The sequence below is a fragment of the Macaca mulatta genome, chromosome 5, assembly GCF_049350105.2.
Source record: "Macaca mulatta isolate MMU2019108-1 chromosome 5, T2T-MMU8v2.0, whole genome shotgun sequence".
Classification (NCBI taxonomy): domain Eukaryota; kingdom Metazoa; phylum Chordata; class Mammalia; order Primates; family Cercopithecidae; genus Macaca; species Macaca mulatta.
Window position 1 is genome coordinate 154,204,138 of NC_133410.1, and position 23,168 is coordinate 154,227,305.

The 23,168-nt window shown below is 39.6% G+C and overlaps 1 protein-coding gene across 3 annotated transcripts in view; it reads left to right on the plus strand.

The window, feature by feature from the left end:
* The window catches only part of MMAA (metabolism of cobalamin associated A), a 36,640-nt gene extending 14,346 nt beyond the window's left edge, over positions 1–22,294 (plus strand). Inside the window, exons 2-7 of one of the 3 annotated variants that reach the window (XM_015139277.3) lie at positions 4,586–5,090; positions 7,879–8,001; positions 11,785–11,955; positions 16,567–16,652; positions 19,193–19,342; positions 20,388–22,294. In XM_015139277.3, the coding sequence (XP_014994763.1) occupies positions 4,646–5,090; positions 7,879–8,001; positions 11,785–11,955; positions 16,567–16,652; positions 19,193–19,342; positions 20,388–20,678 (1,266 nt within the window). In that variant the 5' untranslated portion in view covers positions 4,586–4,645 and the 3' untranslated portion in view covers positions 20,679–22,294. Of the gene's footprint in view, positions 1–4,585; positions 5,091–7,366; positions 7,509–7,878; positions 8,002–11,784; positions 11,956–16,566; positions 16,653–19,192; positions 19,343–20,387 lie in introns of those variants that run through there. The other 2 variants (NM_001190954.1, XM_078001750.1) reach the window with 2 other exon arrangements.
* The last annotated feature ends 874 nt before the right edge of the window (positions 22,295–23,168 follow it).

Below are 23,168 nucleotides of genomic sequence, written 5' to 3' on the forward strand. Positions count from 1 at the left end.
TCTAGAAATCTACCTGATGCTGTGTTCTGCTGTGACTAAGCTGGTGTTCAAACCACAAGACAGCATCCTTCCCATTCTTTTCTCCCTTTTCCAAAGGCAGAGGAGCCTCACCCCATGACTGCCTCTGCCACAGGCCCATGAAGAGTGCTACTCGACTACTACTGATGCTCCCTTAAGGTCCAGGGGCTCTTTGGTCAGCTCGAGGTGATGCTGCCAGATCAGGGACTTACCCTTCAGGGCAGTGGGCTCCCCTTTAGCCCAGGGCAGGTCCAGAAATGCCATCGAAGAGCCAAGTCCTGGAATTGGGGAAACCAAGAGCCCATTTGTTTCTCTACCCCACTGTAGCCAAGCTGGTACCTAACATGCCAGACAAATTCCTCTTTACTTTTCCCTTTGCTTTTCTCAAGCAGAATGAGCCTCGCCCTGTACCTACTGCAGCTAGGAATGTGCTGAGTCTTACCTGAAGCCAGCAAGTCTCAGAGTCTCTCACCCAAGGCCCTCGATGTAATACCTTGGTATTGCTGCTGGGCCCAAGGGCTCTTCAGTCAGCAGGTGATGAATCCTGCCAGGACTGGCTCCTTTTCTTCAGTGCAGCAAGTTCCCTTCTGGCCCAGGGTGTGTCTAGAAATGTTCAGGAGCTAGGGCCTGGAAGGGGGACCTCATGACTCTAACTGGTGCCCCATCCTGCTGTGACTGAGAATATTCAAGATGCAAGATAAAGTCCTCCCCACTCTTCCCTTTCCGTTCCTCAAGCAGAAGGAAGGTGTCTCTTTTGTAGCCATGAGCTGTGCAGCCTGGGATTAGGGAAGGAGTGATGCCAACACTCCTTTTGCTGCCCCGGCTGGTGTCTCACTGGGTTATGTTTCGCCCCCCTGGCCCCGAAACCCCCCAGTCCACTGGCTCTGGGCTCAGTTCAACACTAGGACTTGCCTAGGAGTTGCAGTCCTTGTGGCCTAGACTGCCATTAAAGTTTAATTGAGACACTAGAGCACTTTAACCCACAGTGGCTAGGCTTCTCTGAGCTCAGGAAACTCAAGTTTCAAGTGCTGGGAACAGCCATTCCTCTCTGGCTGGTTTAAAACAGTTCCTTCTGTGTGTGGTGCCAGCTGAGTTTTCAGGTTTTGCTTTCTGCTATAGCAGGATGGCACTGCCTCAAAGTTGCTATGTTCTCCCTCTCCCCAGCGCACAGAAATGCTCTCTCCATCATGCCACTGCCGTCAGGGAATGGGAGAGGGGTGGTGTTGGGGATTCAAAATGGTTTTTCCTGCCTCTTCAGTGCCTCTTTGAGTGATACAAAGTTAAAACCAGGTAGAAAATGATTGGTGAAGCCTTGTATTCTGCTATCCTGCTCCGACCCTGACCACCTCTGTCACTCTTTTTTTGAACACAGCTTGTTTGGTAATAGGAGGTAGTCATGTTAAGACTTGTTAATTAAGGAGCATATTTTAAATAGTTCTAATTTGCTCTTAGACTACATATGACAACATCTTCCCTATGGGACAATAGGACTAGATTTGGTAATAATGTTTTCTATCCTGCAGATTTCCTCTCTCTGTTCTTTGGCTCCTCTTCATGCCACCACCATCACTGCAACTGAAAAGACTTCTTACTTCAGAAGTTGGGCAGAGTTACTAATATCTACTTCCCTTGTAGCCAAAGGACTTCCCTGTTATGTTAATATAATTTGTTAAGGAATGCCTGCCATAGAGAGTCAAACAACCTGGGTTTGAATCTTGGCCCTGCCACTGGCTATGACTGTAATCACTCAGTCTCTCAATGTTCTTTCCCCGTTCTGTTAAATGAAAATAAAAACTGTTGTATTGCCCTCATGGAATTAACTGGAGAATAAGGTGAAATAAAGTATCTGAAAGTGGCTTGTAGACTGTAATGTGCCAGGCATTTGGGGAATGAAATAAGTTCAGATCAGCAGCAGCTCTTTTTTTCTTTTTATTTAAGCAGTCCAGGCTCCACGTCAAACTTTGAGGATTCTAACAAGGTAGCATAGGTCAAGAAGGTCTTAAATCAGGCTTTTCTTTTCCATTCCTTAATACCTTGCCTAAGTCCAGGTCCTCATCATCTCCTTTGGTTTCTTGCTAGGCCTCCTGAACTGGGCTCTCTTAAAAAGTCTCATCACTCTTGACGTCATGTCACTGCTTCTAGAGTTATCTCTTCAAAAGCAAAGTTGATTATGTCACCTCCATAAAGGTTTTACTCTGTCATTTGTCCACTGCCCACAAGACAAAATTTAATTTCTTGACCTCAGTTTACCTCCAGTCCAGCCTCATCTCCTATCGGTATTTTCATATACCTTCAGCTTCTGCCTTACTGAATTTCTCCATTTTCTCTGACATGACAGGGAAGAGACCAAGTCCCAACTCTGATTTTGCACATTTAAGTCCTCAGCCTGGAAAGCCTGCCTCAACCTTCTTCAACATTTTTGTTATTTCAGACTTGGTCGTGACTTGGACTCCTCTGACTTGAATTCCCCAAGGAGAGTGAGCTCCTGTAATCTTATCTGTTCCCATGGCACTTTGTTCTTTCTTTGATGGGATGTATTTTATTCTGTGAGCTCTTGAAGTGCTAGGATTTAAGATAAGATAATGAGTGAGGCATCCTGCCTAAGAAAATGTGGCAGATTGATTTCTTAGGCATCCTGCCTAAGAAAATGTGGCCTGCCTAAGAAATGTGGCCTTCAAAAAGATGTGTCCACATCCTAATCCCTGGAACCTGTGAATGTGGCCCTATTTGGAAAAAGAGTCTTTGCAATGTAATTAAGTAACTAATTCTGTTACGGTAATTATGGTAATTTGTTACAGCAGCTCTAAGGAACTAATGTATTAATAGAAGGTTATGGTATAATGGCTGGAACACAATCAAATACTATTGTCATCACCATCAGTACCATTACTATAGTCACCATTACTCTTATCACCTATCATGGGACCTGAAAAGTAGTATGTGCTTAGAAGATAGTGGTTGAATAAAAATACAGTTCTTGCCTGTGGGATTCCAGTCTGTTGGTAGTGGTAGTGGTGTTGATGAGAAATGTGCTTAAAGGTGGTATTGAAAGAGAGCTTCCAAAGTAGACTCCCTCTTAAAGTTTTGTTTTAAACGTCTTTTTGTGTGTTTGTGTGACAGGTGACGTTAGATCTTTTAAAATTGTTTTTTAGAAACACTTTTGTACATTTTGAATTGTCCTTTTAGAACAAGGCTAATTTTGTACAAATAGACGTTATAATGCCCACCCCCCGCAATAGAGAAAATGTTGTTTTTGGAAAACTGATGAGCACTTATAATTCTACCAGTTTAAAAAATCTTAAACTATTCTTTTTCCCTAATAGAATGTAAAGTAACTAAAATTAATTTCATGTTCATTGGCCTTGAAGTACCATTTAGAGGTGTATCTTGGAGCAATAATTTATTCCATCATGCCACAAGGTGCTTGAAAATCAACCAAAATTTACAAATACTCATAAACCCAAACTGGGTGAGTTACATGTAACTGTAAATTTTACTTTGCTACTGGAAGAATTATTACCAATGTTTCATAACTTGGTGTAATTAAAATAAAAGCTAAGGTTAATGGAACTCTTACTCCATGGTAGACACTGTTCTAAGCTTTTTACAAGAATTGTCAGTTTGTTCTCATAACCACTCTGCTTTCGTACATATTCTCTTTACTCAAGAGGAAGCTGAGGAATGGAGTGGTCAAGTAACTTGCCTAAGGTTATTTTTGCTTAAATGGCAGAGGTTCATAGTGACCATGGCTCATAACCTCTGCACTGCCCTGACTCGGCATACCATGTCAACTTTCATTCTTTAATACAATTTGAAGTAGAGAATATCAGTATATCATCATAGAAAAGATCGTTATCTAATTTCATAGTGGTTCAAACTTTAATGTGAATCTACAGGAATTCTGATTAGTGGGGCTGGGAATGTGAATTTTAAATAAGCACCCGGGTGGCTCTGACTGTACTTTGAGATACACTGATCTGGTTACTAGACAACTCCTACAGTTCACTTGTGGCTTATTTGTGTGCTTTAAGTTAGGCTACTTTTTGCATACATCTGTGTTCAAGGATGAGTCTATTGAATACAAACATGTATCTAAACTTATACCTGAAGTGCCCACCCTAGTAGTCACATTTCTTTTTGTGGAGACTGAATACAAGGACAGCATCAGAGAGATTCATTTTTTTTTAACCTTTTGTATGAGCTTCAGAATCTGGTATATTGACCTGAGGAAACTGTTAAGATGAATGTAAGAGAAAGCATAACATAAAGTTTCTACCCTAGTGGTATTTTATATATTGTTTTTATTAAAAGAAAATGTTAATGTAAATTCCCCTTCGCAGTAGAGTAGCAGTTCCATTATTTGGGTTACTCCGAATATTAACTGTGGCCATGGAGGGGGTCTTCTCTTTTAAGTTTATTTAGTAAGAAAACTTTCACCCATTTGTACTACCAAAAGCTCTGATTATGTGTGGTTTAGAATATGGGGGAAACACTAGGCTTTCAAATTTTACTCCTTCAGTATTTTAGTTATATATCAAACTGGCTAACATGTTTTTCTTTCTTCTAGGGAGGTCACAAATCACATTGAGCCAAAACGCATACAGTGTTTTCTTCAGTTACAAATAAAATGAATATGCCCATGCTGCTACCACATCCTCACCAGCATTTCCTAAAAGGCCTTTTAAGGGCATCTTTCCGATGTTACCACTTCATCTTTCACTCAAGTACTCATCTCGGATCAGGAATCCCATGTGCTCAGCCGTTTAATTCTCTTGGACTCCATTGTACAAAGTGGATGCTGCTGTCAAATGGTTTAAAGAGAAAATTATGTGTACAAACAACCTTAAAGGACCACACAGAAGGACTTTCTGATAAAGAGCAAAGATTTGTGGATAAACTTTATAGTGGTTTAATCCAAGGGCAAAGGGCCTGTTTAGCAGAGGCCATAACTCTTGTAGAATCAACTCACAGCAGGAAAAAGGAGTTAGCCCAGGTGCTTCTTCAGAAAGTATTACTTTACCACAGAGAACAAGAACAATCAAATAGAGGAAAACCACTAGCATTTCGAGTAGGTCAGTCTTTTTATGTGTGTTTTTTCAGTAAATAGTTTTGCAAATTCTCTGTATTCTATTTAAAATTAAAAAAGTCTAAATAGTTGCAATTGAATGGGGACTTTTTTTTTCACAATATTTGGATGAATTTTAAATGAGTCTTCATGGCAAATATTAGTTTTGTTAAGTTGAAAAAATTGCCATGACATTTGAACCAAGGCTATGAATTTTAAGAAAAGAATATAAGATTTTTATTTTGGCAAGAATCTTGCTCTGGATCCCAGGATAGAAATATTCATAGGAAGAACTACTATGAGTTTACTCCTATTCCTTTTAGTAATCCTTTGGCTTAAATAGTTTAAAGTGAGTTCCCTGTTTTGTTGTCGTATCAACTATAATTATCACATTTCAAAATTCTGCCTCTTAGGTCGTTCATTAGTCTTTGTATAGGCAAGTCTCACTTCTTTCAGGTACTTTTTATTGAGTTTCTGGGAGTGGCTGTAAACCCAGCCATCTCAGTGGCAAAAGGTATTTTATTTATTTTTATTTTTTATTTATTTTTTGCGACAGTTTTGCTCTGTCACCCAGGCTGGAGTGCAATGGCGCAATCTCGGCTCACTGCAACCTCTGCCTCCTGGGTTCGTGCAGTTCTCCTGCCTCAGCCTCCTGAGTAGCTGGGATTATAGGCATGCACTCCCACGCCCAGCTACTTTTTGTATTTTTAGTAGAGACGGGGTTTCACCATGTTGGCCAGGCTGGTCTTGAACTCCTGACCTCAAGTGATCCACCCATCTCAGCCTCCCAAAGTGCTGGGATTATAGGCATGAACCACTGTGCCCAGCTATTTTATTTTTAGAGATGGAGTCTCACTCTGTTACCCAGGCTGGAGTGCAGTGGTGATCATAGCTCCAACATCATGCTTGGCTCCAACATCATGCCTCCAACATCATCCTTGGCTAATTTATTTTTAAAGTTTTTTGTAGAGATGGGGGTCTCCTTGTGTTGCCCAGGCTGGTCTCGAACTCCTGGGCTCAAGCAGTCCTCCCACCTTGGCCTACCAAAGTGCTGGGACTACAGGCATGGGCTACCATGCCCAGCCTATCAAAATGTGCTTTAAAAAAGAGATCATATTTATTCGTTGTCTGTATGTTAGATGTTCATTTGATTTCTTGAACAATTTGACGTGGTTCTGAAATTGCTTTTGAAATTGTGCATTGTAAAACAATTTAGATATGTTTGACCAGCAGGAATTAAACAAGCCAGTTTAAGTCTAATGAGAATGTCCCATGGTGGTGAACTAGGTGATTTGAACCAACCCTCCTGCTAAAAACAACTTGCCTTGGTGGTTAAAGTGCAAAAATTTTGTGGAGAATGAGTAAATACTTTTAAAATTTCATGTCACATTACACCTTTATCTCACAGTTTATTGGCAACGCAGACACAAAAGCCTCCTAGTTTTTAGGGTAATGGGCATAGATGCTTTAAGATAATTTCAAAAGAGCTCACCAACCAATATTTATACTGGTCCCCATTTTTCAGACTTCTTAATCTTCTGCCCTGACTGAGGGACTCTCATTTTGAGAGTACTACATTGGACGTTAATAATCTTTATGTATGGTAATCAAAGATATTAGCAAACTCCCACAGAGAAATTCTAGTTATGACAAACTGCCTACTTACTAGATTTTAGAGAATCTTTGAAAAAATGTCTCAGAAATGTGTGGAATTAACTAGCAGTTCACAGGTAACTTTGTAGTGCTATTCTGGTTCTTCCGTCCTGATCTTGTGAGGCCAGATAAACCTGTCTTTATTGCAGTTATTTTTTTCATCATAAGTAAAAGCAACAGATGTTTATTCAGCATCTAAAAAGGTGTTTAAGATAAGTATTGGATCTGCCCTAAGAATTGTGGTAAGGAGTCAGGCATAACGTACACTATACATACTTCGAGTGTAGTTAGTTAAATGCCTATGTTTTATATATTTCATTTAACATACATTTATATATCTCTTATGCCATGCACTGTTCTAAACATATTGCAGACATTAACTCACCTAATTATTAAAACAATCTGAAGAGAGAAGTACTGTTACCATATCTATTTTATTATTGCAGTGGACACTGAGGCATAGAAAGAGGTTCAAAGTAACTTACCCAAGAGCACACAGCTCGTGGGAGGTAGAGCTAGAATGAGAGCTGGCTGCGTGGCTTCAGGGTTTGTGCTCTTACCTGCTGTGCACTGCCAACTCTCCAAGTGGGGGAATTTTCTGCTTTTCTTAACATAAATTATTTTTTACAGAATTCAGTTTATATTCTTTGAGTTACGAGTGATATGAAGAAAAAAGATGATCCCTTATAAATAGAAAATTGCTTTCTCAATCACTGGGAATTTCTAGAATAATGAGTTGTTTTTCCAGTGGGAAGAAGTATACAGAACTGAGGTAGGTAGAATAATTACTGATCATGATGCGAGGTGGGCAGATGTAGAAATTGAGCCCATTAACAATGGAGACAATGAAGTCTGTCCAGAAAGATCTACTTTATAGTACAAAGGCAAAGCATGTTTTATAATTTTTAAAAGTGAGTTTTGTGAACATGTGGAACCCAGAGTGTTTCCTTCCTATAGCCCCATTACTCAGGAATTAAAGAAACAGATTTTTATTTGCCATTTTAGGACATGCTGAAATATATGAATTGTGGTTTTAATACATTAGGGGAACTAGAAGGTAGTCTAATATTTTACTCAGTAAAGCTGATCGTAGTTCTGATTTCATTTGTTTCATTGAATTAGAAGATCTCTTTCCACCATAGGGTTGTCTGGGCCCCCTGGTGCTGGAAAATCAACATTTATAGAATATTTTGGAAAAATGCTTACTGAGAGAGGGCACAAATTATCTGTGCTGGCTGTGGACCCTTCTTCTTGTACTAGTGGTGGTAAGTATGGCTGATTCTTTTTAAATTTCAGAGCTCTAGGGGCTTTCTGTTGTAATTTAGTAGGAACTGGCACAGTTGGGTGACCTCTAACTGCTAGCTAAGTTTGGTTTCGCTGAAGGAAGGGAGTTCTGCAGAGTTAGGTGGAAGTAGTTTGGGAGTGTTGTCCTCTTCAGAGGAGGCCAGCTTGTGGATAGCTCAGTGGGCACTCAGAAAACTGTGACAACAGGTGCCAGAAGTTGAAGATGATCAAATGCAAATTTCAGTCCTTCAGCTCCCATGCATAAGGCCAGGCCCCTCTTTGCTCCTGTTGTGTTTCCTGGCTGCATTAGCACCTGTGCAATTCACAAAATAGGTACTTACTCATGCATCATTTTCCTCATAATGTTTTAACATCTCTTAAGCATTAGAAAAACCTTACTTCTAGGGGCCGGGCGTGGTGGCTCACGCCTGTAATCCCAGCACTTTGGGAGGCCAAGGTGGGCGGATCACGAGGTTAGGAGATCGAGACCATCCTGGCTAACACGGTGAAACCCCGTCTCTACTAAAAATACAAAAAAAAAATTAACCAGGCGTGGTGGCAGGTGCTGTAGTCCCAGCTACTCGGGAGGCTGAGGCAGGAGAATGGCGTGAACCTGGGAGGTGGAGCTCGCAGTGAGCCGAGATCGTGGCACTGCACTCTAGCCTGGGCGACAGCAAGACTGTCTCAAAAACGAAAAACAAACAAAAAAAAACACCTTACTGCTGTTTATAATTGTCAACTGTTTATATAATATGTTCAGTTAAACAGAAAGCTCTTAGAGGGGCACTGTAATATACTGCCATTCCCCTTACGGCATTTAGCATAGTACATTGTATGTCGCACAGAATGTTAAGCAATTACTTTCCGATTTGAGGTCATGAAGTCACTCAAAGTTTAATTTGCAGCTCATCAGAGATAAAATGAATATAAACTTAGTTCCCCAAAGGATCTTTTAAAGAAAACAGAAAGCATACCATATAAACAGGAAAGGTTTTTTCTTGCTTTACCCCTCTTTATGATTTAAGCTTTTCATATTACAGTTACTCACTTAGCAAGTATTTGAGTGCTTACTATAGGTGAGGCATTGTACATGGAAGATTCTTAAACTGTGTTATATAATGGTGAACAAGATACAGTCCGAGCTTTAGCGAGGTTTACATCTTATGCGAGAAACACAAACACAGGCCATTACAATACAATGTGTGTTGCGAAGGGGTAAATACAAGATGCTTTATGGAAGTATTTGATTTTTGCATACTGTATTATAAAGTGGGTTTAATACTAAATATTCAGAATGATGATGTAATCATATTTTAGGGACTTAGGTTAATATAGACGTGGACAATTCCTATTATCACCCCATTGAGAAATCTAGCTTAGAACATTCAAAATTTTTGAGTCACTATAATAAAAAAAAGTTAACTGTAAAATAAAATTTTTGCTCACAAGGTTCAAAATTAAATCCCTGTCAATATGTTGTCTTATTTACAGCTTTAGAACTTTGTTAAAAGTAAGTACTTAATGAAGGATTTTTTAGTAAGTGGCCCTCATTTATATATAGGTGAGAAGGCCATTCCCCCATTTTCACAATATTCTAGAATACTGAAAAATAGAAAAAAAATAATGGCTTGAGATAAAAATAGACAAAAATAATGTAACAAAATAGCCTATGTTTAAAGTTACATAGCTATGTGGTTCCTAACCTTTCTCAAAAAATAGTGGTCCCTTTCTCAGGCAAAAAATTATGTAGACTTTGAAAGAAAAATACAAGGATAGACAAAACACTCTAAATATAAATTTCTACCCTATTGTATCAGTATATACACTTGAAAAACAGCATTACATTAAAGTTTGAGAAGCATTAGTTTTTTGGTCTATAGTCAATCTTTTTTGTGCTTTGAATTCACAGACCCCCTATGATAGCTTTGAGACTTTCATGAGGGTCTACAATTAACAGTTTTGGAATCGCTGGCTAAGACATGGGAGAGTAATTTCCTAATGTTTACTTCAATGTGATGGAATCTATAGGATAGGAATTTAAAGTATAGCTTTGGCAGATTGTTTACTTACACAGAGATTATTTCATGCAGAAAATTACCTTGGAAAAATGTTGTGTGTGAAGTAAATAAGGAAGTTGATGTATGGAGTACATGTGTGGTCTAGAATTAGAACCTATGAGAAGACTCTGAACTGGCATTTGGTGGTAAAAGAGCATATCTTTAAGAAACTTTTCAATCTTTAACATTATGTGGAAAAGGTAGCTCTTAAAAAGAGGGGAAATAAATATTCAGATTAGAACAGCGGTACACCTACAAATGTTGTTATATGACTAAAGCAAAGTAGTAAAAGGTAATAGTCCCGGGAGTTTTAGTCTTCTAGAATTTGTAAGTATTGATGTTTGTCAAAATATTATGCTACAATGAAAACAAAAACATGACCAGTTTCATTCCACAGTTATTGAGTGCCTACTCTTAACACTTTGTTAAGCATTTAGTGTACAACCTATGTAAGGCGTGGTCCTGTAGGCAAATACTTATTTAAAGCATGGTATCTCAACCTTGGCAGTACTGACATTTTAGGTCAAATCATTCTGTGTTGTGGGTGGCTGTCCTGTGCATTGAAGGATGCTTACTTAGCAGCATACCTGGCCTCTACCCAGTAGATGCCAGTAGCACCCTACCCCTCACTTGTGACAAGTAAATTTGTCTCTAGACATTGCCAAATTGCCCCCAGTTGAGAACCACTGTGTGAAAGAGATAAGAATTAAAAATATGAAACCAAAAAATGTGTTGTATGAATAGTTTTCCATCCATTAACTCAGCTTACATTGCATTCAGTGAGAGCTCCACATTTTCTAAGTAGTAGGCGATTAGAAGCAACAGACTGGGCAGAAGGGGCAGCTTGAAGATATATTTGTGTAGCATTTACGTAAGGTTGAGAAAATGTCATTTGCAAAAATAAAAGAATGAGGAGTGGAGGGTGCTCATGGAGATAATAGAAAGAGGAGGGACACTAAAGTTCTCTTATGCCCTCCAGGGTGCTGGCATACATTGCAGAGCTGTTGTAGCATAGAAAAATCACAGAGATGGGCGTGAGCTGAAAAGGTTCCAGGCAGACTATATGAAGGAGCAAGGACTTTCACTGATCTTTATTAGGTGGATACATTCTGTGTTTTTGTTAGTAACGGTTTTTGAAGCACATGCCTGTACATAATTACATTTGGTTCTCCCAGTAGCATATTACCCTTGTGATGTAGCTGAGGAAAGAGGGTTCAGGAAGGTAAAGTGACCTCTCAGAATTGAACAGTGTGAAATGGTGGGGCCAGAATACAGACCCTGGGCTTGACACGCTGTAACTTAGCAGTGAGGAAACAGGAGAGATACTTCTGACATGAGAGCACAAACAAAAGATGGGCAGAAGCAAACACAGTGATATTAAGATGACAGTAAAGTAACCACCCTGGTTAGAACAGAGGAGTGGTGTGAGGACTAGTAGAAACCAGAGTTGGACAGGTAAGGTGCGGCTGAAGAATCTAGATTGGAACCTTTGGTCAGGGGGAAGTTAAAATTATAGGTTTTGAGGGACTTGAAATGTTAAGATTAATCTGACATCATTGTATACAATGAGTTGGAGAGAAGCTCAGTAATATGAAATGCAGTTTGAGATTTAGGGAAAAATGGCATAAAGCACTTCCCTCTAGGACCTGGCTGATAATTGACCTGTAAAACTGTTCCACGATTATAAAAGGTAACCGTATGTTTTAGGATCACTTTTAGGTGATAAAACCCGAATGACTGAGTTATCAAGAGATATGAATGCATACATCAGGCCATCTCCTACTAGAGGAACTTTAGGAGGCGTGACAAGGACCACAAATGAAGCTATTCTGTTGTGTGAAGGAGCAGGATATGACATAATTCTTATTGAAACCGTAGGTGAGTATGATATTCTATTTCATAACAATATACTATTTTATGAATGCTATATAAAGATGAGTGACAACTTATTTTTGTTCATTCAGCAGATATTTGCTAAATGTGTAATTAAATACAAGATATCCCATACTCCATAGAAGATATGAATGTATAGGTTATAATCTGTACCCTCCAAGATCTTATCTTAAAAAGTAAAAATAAGCCATCTATCTGGATAACTGTTACATAGGTGGTATATTATACATGCCAGAGGAGAACTGTAAGCATTAGGATGATCTGTGTAAATGATGCTTTAGCACAACACCTATTTTGTTTAAGTACATTTCATGTGTCTACTGTGTTCACCAAGAAAATTAATGTAGTTGGCTGCCTTTTGAAAATGCAGATATGTTTTGTTTCATTGTTTTATATCCTTAGCATATAGTTACATGTGATGAAGACACTGAAATGAAAACCCCAATAAATTCTTTCTTGTGGAGAGACAGTCTATTATATTACTGTGTGAGAAATGTTTGTGATACAGCCTAACTCAGATTTGGGGGTCCAGTGAAGACTTTGTAGAGGAGGTGACAGCTGAACTCAGTTTTGAAGGAAGAATTCGAGTTAAAGTATGGGATAAAGGACATTTGCAAAGATACACAGGAGTGAAAACATGGCCCATCCAGAGAAGTGCGGTTTGCTCAGGATACTTAGAGCCCAGAGTGTGAAGGCAGGGAATGAAGGGAGGTCAGTTGGAGCAGTAGGCCAGGGCCAGACTGTCAGCGACCTTACATGCCATGCCATGGGGTCTTCTGGAGTTTGCCCTGAAAGGGGTGGGAAGATGCTGCTGGATAAGCAGGAGAGTGAGAAAACTAGATATGTATTTTGGAGAGATCCCTGGCAGCAGAGTATAGAATGATTAGAAGGAGGGCTAGAATAGAATCAGGAGACTACTGTGCTAATCCCAGAAGGAGATGGTAGAGGTGTGAATGAAGCAAAGGAAGTAGGAATGGAGATGAGATGGATCAACATAACATTGAAGATAAATGGGCAGAATTTTATCCATGATAAGATGTGAGATAAGGAAGGAAGGGGAATTGCAGATAATAGAGAATACTGTGGAAAAAGTGGATGTGCAGAGTTTAGTTGTGAATATGTTAAGTGTTAAATGCTTATTAGGTATCCGAGTGACTGTGTGTCTCAAGAGAAAAGGACTGAATGAGAAATACAGATTTAACACTTACCAGCATAGTTCATAGTTTCATACTTTAAGTTAAGAATTTGGTTTAGATCAACTGGGGAAAATATCAGACAAAAATGAAAGACATTTATATTAATCTGCTAGGGCTGCCATAACAAAATACTACAGACTGGATGGTTTAAACAACAGAAATGTGTTTTCTCACAGTTCTGGAGAACAGAAGTTCAACATCAAGGTGCCCATAGGGTTGGTTTTTCCTAAGACCCGTACCTTTGTCTTGTAGATAGATGACTGCCTTCTTGCTGCATCTTCACTCTCCCTTGTCTCTTCCTGTTCACTTTACTCTCCTAGTGTCTCTTCCTGTCCTTTTGAGGACACTAGTCCTATTGGATTAAGGCCACTAGTCCTATTGGATTAAGGCCTTACCCTTATAACTTCATTTAATTGCTTCTTTCAAGGCCCTATCTCCAAATAAAGTCACCTTGAGGGTTAGAACTTTAACATAGGAATGTGGTTTTTTTTCTGTTGTTTTTTTTTTTTTTTTAAAGACAGAGTCTCGCTCTGTCATCCAGGCTGGAGTGTAGTGGCGCAATCTTGGCTCACTGCAACCTCTGCCTCCCGGGTTCAAATGATTCTCCTGCCTCAGCCTCCCGAGTTGCTGGGAATACAGGTGTGCACCACCACACCCGGTTAATTTTTGTATTTTTAGTAGAGACAGGGTTTCACCATAATGGCCAGGCTGGTCTCGAACACCTGACCTTGTGATCCGCCTGCCTCGGCCTGCCAAAGTGCTGGGATTACAGGCTTGAGCCACCACACCTGGCCTAACATAGGAATGTTTTTAGATGAGGGGAACACAACTCAGTTCATAACAATAGCCATGACAGGGCTTTAGAAACTCCACCATTAAAAAGTAGATGAATGAAGAGTTAGTTGCCTGAGTGGTAGTAGAGAATCAAAGGAGAAGAGCACCTTAGAAACCAAATATATTACCTGGAAATTGTATTTAGCCACCTTTCCTAGAAACTCAAAATAACAGTGACTCAAACAAGAAAGAGGTTATTTTCTAAATAAAAGAGACCTAGAGAGGGCATTGTGGCCCCAGCCTGTAATCCCAGCACTTTGGGAGGCCAACGCAGGCAGACTGCTTGAACCCAGGAGTTCCAAACCTCCCTGGGCAAGATGGTAAAACCCCGTCTCTACAGAAAAATAAAAAAATTAGCTGGGCATGGTGGTGCGCACCTGTAGTCCCAGCCACTTGGCAGGCTGAGGTGGGAGGATCACATGAGCCTGGGGAGTTTGAGGCTGCAGTGAGCTGTGATGGCACCACTGCACTCCAGCTGGGGTGACAAAGTGAGACTCTCTCTCAAAAAATAAAATAAAAGAACCCTGAGGCCAGGCATGGTAGCTTATTCCTGTAGTCCCAGCAGTTCAGGAGGCCAAGGTGGAAGGATTGCTTGAGCCCAGGAGTTTGAGACCAGCCTGGGCGACATAGCAAAACCTTGGCTCTGCCAGAAAAAAAATTAGCCAGGCATCATGTTACACACCTGTAGTTCCATCTACTCAGGAGGCTGAGGTGAAAGGATGACTTGAGCCCAGGAGTTCAAGGCTGCAGTGAGCCATGATCGTGCCATTGCACTCTAGCCTGGGCAACAGAGCAAGACCCAGTCTCTCTTTAAAATAAAAAGGAGCCTGAGGCAGGCAGTCCGGAGCAGGTAAGGTGCTTTGACAGTGCTGTCGGTGTCACAGGTTTCTTTTGTCTGCCAGATTACCATTCTTAGCACTCACTTTCCATCCTCCTCAGTTTGCTCATGGTTAAAAGATGGCTGATGAAGCTCTGACTGACGCTTCCATAGATCGAAGAAGGAAAGGGAAATAAGGAAGCAGGGAGGAGTGGTATAAGAGATTTAGCTGGATTAGCCATCTTCAAAATACTTTTCTGGAAACCCCATCTAATGACTGTTGCTTTGACTCATTCATCATATCTAGCTGAAAGGGGATCTTGTGAATGTGGTCTTTCATCTGATACGTTGATACTCCTAATAACATTTGGGTAAGAAAATAGGAAAGAATAAATATTAAATAGGCAACTAGAAGTCCATCACACTGTGAGAGGGAGAGAGTTTCCAGAGTTTTGGTGGAAGGAAGATTTTTTTTTTGAGATGGGGTATCACCATGTTGCCCAGGTGGGAGTACAGCAGTGCAATCACAGCTCACTGCAGCCTCAACTTCCCAGGCTCAGGTTCAAGCTGTCCTTCCACCTCAGCTTCCCAAATAGCTGGGACTATAGGTACACTACCATGCCCAGCTAATTTTTGTATTTTTTGCAGAGACAGGGTCTCACTACATCACCCATACTGGAAGCCAGTTTTAAGTGGTATGAGATGAACATGAATTGAAGTGGAAGGAGTGAGCATAAATTACCTTTTTCCAGAAACTTGGGTATTTTTTTAAAAAGTGAGAAACATGGTGATAGTTGGAGGAGTTTGTGAGTTTTTGTCTTGTTATTTTGTTGTTGTTGTTTTTGTTTTATGTGGTTTTAAGATGAGAAAGATTTGAGCACAATTTATGTATTGTGCCGGAGGGCAAGAGCCTGTAGACAAACAAGAGGTTAAAGATAAAAATCAGCAAGGACCCAGAGGAACTGAAAAAGAATGAGAGATTCCTTTTCAGTCAAATAGTTCTTACACTGAGACTGCAGAGGAGGCTTTAGGCTGTTTGTGTTTGTGTCTTGTTACCTGTGGAGTATGGGAGAGGAAGAAGCCTAGAAAGTTCTTGCCTTTATTTCCTCTGTGAAGTAGGTGCTGTGCTCCTGATCAAGCGGGGAGATTATGGTACAGTGAATGGTCATAATAGCTGCTGTGGGAAATGGAATGGAAGCCAACTGAGGGCGTTTAGGGAGATTGCTTTTGCCAGGCCGTAAGGAAGATGTAGCAGAGGCTGCCTGTCGTGGCTCTTGTCCACAGAGCTGAGTGATTTCTCTCACGTGCTTATGGAGGAGAGAACACACATAGTGGGATTGATCCCTACATAATTGGGCGTTTGCAGGCAAATGTGAGGACAAGAAGACAAAAAAGATGAAAGTATTTGCAGGCATGATTCAAGACTAGAGTCACAGTGTTCAAGCTGCTCGCTGATGAAAGGGAAGCCAAGAAAGAGCTGTGAGAGTGAGGAGAGGATGGAAGCCTTTAGGTTCTCCATACAATCCAAGAACAGAGCAGGAGAGCTGGGAAGGATAACTGGTTTGCTTAGAGGGTAAGATATGACATTTAATACATTCTTCAGAAGTGCGATGTTTAAAGAGGTGACCAGGTTGACTGTGTGACCATGAGTATGAGTGAATGAAGTTGAATGAAAATTATGGTCAATGTAGTTGAGAAAGTCTAATAATGGTGAGTATTTTAGGATATAGTTGTGATTTAAAATTTCAGGTGTGGGTCAGTCGGAGTTTGCTGTTGCTGACATGGTTGACATGTTTGTTTTACTACTGCCACCAGCAGGAGGAGATGAGTTGCAGGTAATTATTTTTATTTTTTTCCCCAAAAATACAAACTGTATATCTCTGAAAATAAAAATTTCCAATGTTGTGTTTTTGTAAACTAAGTTGATAATGGTTTAGAAAATGAAACATCATTCATGTTGGCTAAAATACCTGAAACAAAGGCAGATTCTTTATATTTTTTCCTAACTTACAGGAATAGAATATATGACCTTGAGAATGTAAAATTATGCAACATAAATTTTTCCATCTGTAACATGACTAAAATACATGCATCGCTCCACTCAGAAGAGACCATTGTTGCATAGATGTTGTTAGTATACTTGATTCAAAAGTTCTGGGGATAGTGGGATCCCACTATCATAGTTTATATGTTGTACAATGGGATTCTTACTCTCCTCCTGCACTGCAGTTCTGGCACTACTACCCAAAGTTAGTGCAGACTTCATAGGGTGAGGGCATAGTCCTCCACAAGCCTCCTCTCGCTTCAGACACTAGCTGCAAGCTCCAGGGTTGCCAGGCCACTCATACCTCTGACCAACTGGCTATAAATTTGAGAGTTCCCATTATCCCTTAGGTTTAGTAATTCACTAGAGCAGTGGTCCCCAACCTTTTTGGCACCAGGGACTGGTTTCATAGAAGACAATTTTCCACAGACTGGGGGTAAGAGGGCATGGTTTCGGGATGAAACTGTTCCACCTCAGATCATCAGGCATCAATTAGGTTCTCATAAGGAGTGCACAACCTAGATCCCTAGCATGCGTAGTTCACAATAGAGTTTACTCTTCTATGAGAATCAGATGTTGCCTCTGGTCTAACAGGGCAGAGCTCAGGCAGTAATGCTCGCCCACCTGCTGCCCACCTGCTGTGAGGCCCAGTTCCTCCGTGGCCTGGGGGTTGGGGACTCCTGCACTAGGGTGACTCAGAGAACTCAGGAAAGCATTATATTACAATTGCAATGTGCTTATAAAGGAGACAAATGAGGACCATCCAAATGAAGAGACACTTAGAACTCTGGGAGGGCCCAAATGCAAAGCTTCTGTGTCTTCAAGACACATTTCTCTCCTGGCATATTGATGTGTATCACCAACCAGAAGGCTCCCCTGAGCTTTAGTATCCCAAGTTTTTCTTGGGGTTTCATTATATAGGCATGATTGATTGAATAATTGAACTTGATCTCTAGCCCCTGTCCCCTCCCTGGAAGTTAGGTTGATATCACATGGCATAAAACCCCAACCCTCTAATTACATGATAGGTCTTTCTGCCATGGTCAGTCCCCCATCCTGAGTGATCTCATTGCATAAACTCAGGTATAGCCCCAGGCACCTCCCATGATTAACAGACACTACTGTTACTCAGGAAATTCTGGGAATTTAGAACTTAAAAGATTACCTCCCAGAAATTCAAAGACCAGACAAATACTTTCCTTTTTTTTTTTTTTTTCAGAGACAAGGTCTCACTCTGTTTCCCAGGCTAGAATGCAGTGGTGTGATCATAACTCACTGTAACCTTGAACTCCTGGGCTCAAGTGATCATCCTGCCTCAGCCTCCCAAGTAGCTGGGACTACAGCCATGTGCAACCACTCTCAGCTAATTTTTGTAATTTTTTTTTTTTCCTACAGATGAAGTCTTGCTTTGTTGCCCGAGTTGGTCTTGAACTCTTGACCTCAGGCGATTCTTCTGCCTCAGGTTCCTTAAGTGCTGGGATTACTGGTGTGAGCCACCACACCTAGCCCAGACAAATTATTTGTTATACAATGCTTCTGTTTCAATTTTATAATTCTAAAACACAGTGATTACAGATCATGGCTGCTTATTTAGAAGCATTAACTCTTAGAATTTCATAATTGAAAGTTTTGTTTAAAAATATTTGAAAAGAAATTTTAATCTTATGTAGAAAAACCTGTATTTACTAAATAAGGTTTGACTTTTGGATTTCATCCTTTATTTTTAATATTTTTATGTGACATAATTTGAATTAAGAGATTGAGGTTTGTCCACACAAAGCTGAAAGAAGAAAAATACAAAGTATAAAAAGAAATAATAATAAAAAAAGAGATTGATGGGTTTGTAGACATCAGGTTATTTTTCCTCAAATGCAAATTGAAAATAAAATGCTATATACATTTAAGGAAAATTTCAAAGACTTTTTTCTGGAAATGCAGATGTTAATGATAGGTATGTTTTCTTTTTAAGCACCTTACTGATGGATGGTTTTGCATCCTCCAGTGTTAGCTCATGAGAAGCAGATTCCATCACGAGACAATGTGAACTCTCCTGCCACTCAATCTTGTTGTGACTTGATGTATTTACCCTAATTCTGAATGTGTTTCAACATGTTAGTCTCTAAATTTGGAAGAGATATTACAGACGACTTCTATAATTCCAACAGCCAATGCTTCTGAGTAATTTCTGTCAAGTAATGGTGATTCTTGGCATCCAGGGCTTAGGAGGATACAGATGAAAAGTTAATGAAATGTATGACTTTCAAAATCTTAGCATTGACTAGTTTTCCCATTTTTATGTTGGTTGTCATTAAATGTTTCTGATCTCTTTAGGGTATCAAAAGGGGTATAATCGAGATGGCAGATCTGGTAGCTGTAACTAAATCTGATGGAGACTTGATTGTACCAGCTCGAAGGATACAAGCGGAGTATGTGAGTGCACTGAAATTACTCCGCAAACGTTCACAAGTCTGGAAACCAAAGGTAAGCTTGCTTGCATTCTGTATCTTTCACTCTGAATGGATTGTGTACATTAGAAGACAGGATGTAAGTCCCAAACTAGACATATAATCAATCTTGCTTCTATGTGAAGATTATAGTTTTAAAAATCATGACAAAGCCAGAGTGTGTAGTCATGATTTTAAATATAATCCTTTAACCACTAGATGTCAAAAACTAGATCAGAGATGATAGATGTGATTGTAATACTTGATTTGAGCCATTTGGAAGTGATAGCAAATCCATTCTGAAAGGAACCGTCCTTAAGATTATGGAGCAGTTAATGATTTGATTATCTATGTTGGAATTTGAGTAAGAGAGAAAAGGCTTGTGATGTGATACCTCCATTCCCATTATGTTTGTTGGGTGCCATTTTCAGTAAGGAAAAAAATTTTAATCCTGTAATAAGTGAGGCAGTAATATTGATGTGGGCCTCTTTATCTGTAGACAGACACTATATTATTAAAGAATAAGCTGCAATCATTATAATGAGAATAATGATGACTTATCTTACTGTCATATCCCAGTTTTTCCCAATCATGTTGTCTGTATTGAGTCTGGAGCCACCTTATATATACATGCAGATGTCAGATGCCCAGCTCTTCCACTTACTAAATCAGGCAAATTTGACAGAGGGAATTAGGCTATTTCTCAACTTACCTTCATTTGCTGGCACTCAGGTCTCAGGGGAACCTACCTGGCATTGCCCTTGTCACAAGTCCTCTATGATGCCCCGACCATCTGAGCAATTAAAATAAAATAAATTAAATTAAAACAAATCTCTGGGCTTAAAATTTGACCTTGAATCAGTGTTTTATTTCTGCTATGCACTTAGTAATCCTAGGTATATTACATCAGAATATATTTACTGTTTACTTTGTATGTTTACTTTGACACAGCAATAAAGTCTCATTCTTGTCAATTGCCTATTTCTGTAGACTATAAGAATTAACTGGCAGGTATCACAGTCCCCATGAAAATGTTTTCTATCATTTTAAGTGAGATGGTCTGGTTCTTCCCTTTTCAATAGGTAATTCGTATTTCTGCCAGAAGTGGAGAGGGAATCTCTGAAATGTGGGATAAAATGAAAGATTTCCAGAACCTAATGCTTGCCAGTGGGGAACTGACTGCCAAACGACGGAAGCAACAGAAAGTTTGGATGTGGAATCTCATTCAGGAAAGTGTGTTAGAGTATTTCAGGACCCATCCCACAGTCCGGGAACAGATTCCACTTCTGGAACAAAAGGTTCTCACTGGGGCCCTGTCCCCAGGACTGGCAGCAGACTTCTTGTTAAAAGCTTTTAAAAGTGGAGATTATTAAAATTCATCCTGTATAATAATTTTACATATCATTTCATAAAGTATTTTAATAGAAAAATCACTTGTATGCTTATATTTTCAGTAATCATTGCATGGTGCTCTTGTCTTCTTTGTTTGTGACCCATGCTTGAAAACTTGAAGGAAGTTAGATATGAATGGCAAAAGTTAGGCAGTATTTATAAGGTACCTGTTGTATGTTACTGATTTCTGTTTCATTCTCTTCTTATACCCTGGCATGGTGGCCTGTAGGGTAGTTTCTTCTTATTATTCAAGAACACAAAAAGCTAAGGAGAGCAGAAAATATCTTGTACTTTAAAATGCTTACTTTGATTCCATGTTATCTGAATTTCCAGAGAAGATGTAAACAAGAGTGACCATATTTTTAGAGTCTTTCTTGAAGCCAGAACGACACACAGTGGGTTGCTAAGAGCCGAAAATCATAATTGACATTTAGTGTACCAGATTATTCTAAGAATTTCTGAAGTCACCATGTACGTGAGTAATGAAACAACTGGAATAATGTGATGATGTGAACACAGTTTTAAAGTCTGCTTGTCTGGATTTGCAGGGAGCCTTCCCCCACCCCCCGACACGATAGGTAAGAGAGCAAAAGGAAACTGGGAAAATCAGCTACAGATAAAATGGGTAATTAATCCCCAGTTCTTGGACCCATTATATTTGTAGCCAATTGGAGTAAACCCCTAAAAGACGAAGTGAGGTCAGAATGATTCAAGGATTATTCAGTTTGAAGACTACCAAAGTCTTCTCTTCTTCCTTGGCCATTTCACTTCATTTTAGTATTTTAAAAATCTTTTTTCTTGATGGTGAATAAGTTTTGTCCTATGGAGGAAGCATAGCACAGTGATTAAGAGCTTGGGCTCTGTAGTTGGACTATGTGGGTTTAAACTTTTTTTTTTTTTTTTTTTTTTTGAGACGGAGTCTTGCTCTGTCGCCCAGGCTGGAGTGCAGTGGCGCGATCTCGGCTCACTGCAAGCTCCGCCTCCCGGGTTCACGCCATTCTCCTGCCTCAGCCTCCCGAGTAGCTGGGACTACAGGCGCCCACAACTGCGCCCGGCTAATTTTTTGTATTTTTAGTAGAGACGGGGTTTCACCGTGGTCTCGATCTCCTGACCTTGTGATCCGCCCGCCTCGGCCTCCCAAAGTGCTGGGATTACAGGCGTGAGCCACCACGCCCGGCCAGTGGGTTTAAACTTTAACCCAGATCAATCATATATTAGCTATATGAGCTAATCTCTTTAAGCTTCCGTTTCCTCACTGGTAAAATGAAATTGGTGAATAACTTTCTAAGGTTAGTGAAGATTAAATGAAATAACGTGGGAGAATTATTTAACTGTCATGATGGTGTATAGGAAATACTCAAAGGCTGCTTACTAGCATTATTACATTAAAGTTGTGGGTACCTGAAACTGTACAAACCTGATGTATAATTTCAGTTTTCTCTCATGGTCTTGTTACTACCATCATACTCTTGATATTTTAGGATATTTTATGATTATCTTTGAAGAACCCTTTCTGGTTAATTCTTTGAATATATTTTATACTTATTTGATGGTAGTTGTAACTATGTATGTTTGAATAAAATTTCTAACCATAAAATTTCTCCATTGCACAAAAAGCCTTTATAGAAGTTTCTGACATGTTCTATTCTGAACCCTGTAGAATATTTTATGTAGTATAGCAGCTTGCATTGTTACTTACTGTACTGGTTCCTATGTGGAATCAAATCTCTTGAGCATTGTTTTAACAAACATCCCTTTACATTTTTTGGAAAGATTTTTAGTACTCCATTGGCATAGCTATTTCATAAAAGGTTTAGGAGAAACTTTGAAAGGTTGTCCAGTTGACTTTTCTGATTTTAGAAAGGACCACCATGAAACTACCCTATCAGACAAAAAACTGGTTTTTAGAAACCTGAGATAAGGAATTTTATAATTTCCCTGAGTAAGCTGTTACAGGGAATAACAAATCTATTGCCATATGTGGCACAGTGTAAGTAATGCTGGAGCACACATACTGCATTGTAAAGAAGGTAGGAAAGGTGGGGGGACTTCTGTTAGCTTTAATTTTAAGGCTAAAGCATTTCTTCTCAGTCTGAACTACTTTTAAATGTTATAAATGTCATCATAAAAATCATTAGAAAACTCGCTTCTCCTTATGTTGTCATTGTACCATTGGGTATGGTATAGAGACCAATTTCTAAGAGATTTTTACCTCTGTTTCTGTTATTTGCTATACTGGAGGTGATATAATAATAATGAAATGTAGTCTTTTTTTTCAACTCAGAAATCCTATTCCCTCTCCCTATCTGTGATTATATTGTACTGGACTTCTGACTTGGTCAAAAGCATAGGTTTTGACTTAGATACATGTGGGGGCCGATCTCAGCTCTATCCTAACTAGCTATATGATCTTTGGCAGGTTTTTTCTCTATATGCACTAGTTTCTTTATCTGTAAAATTAAGATAATAGC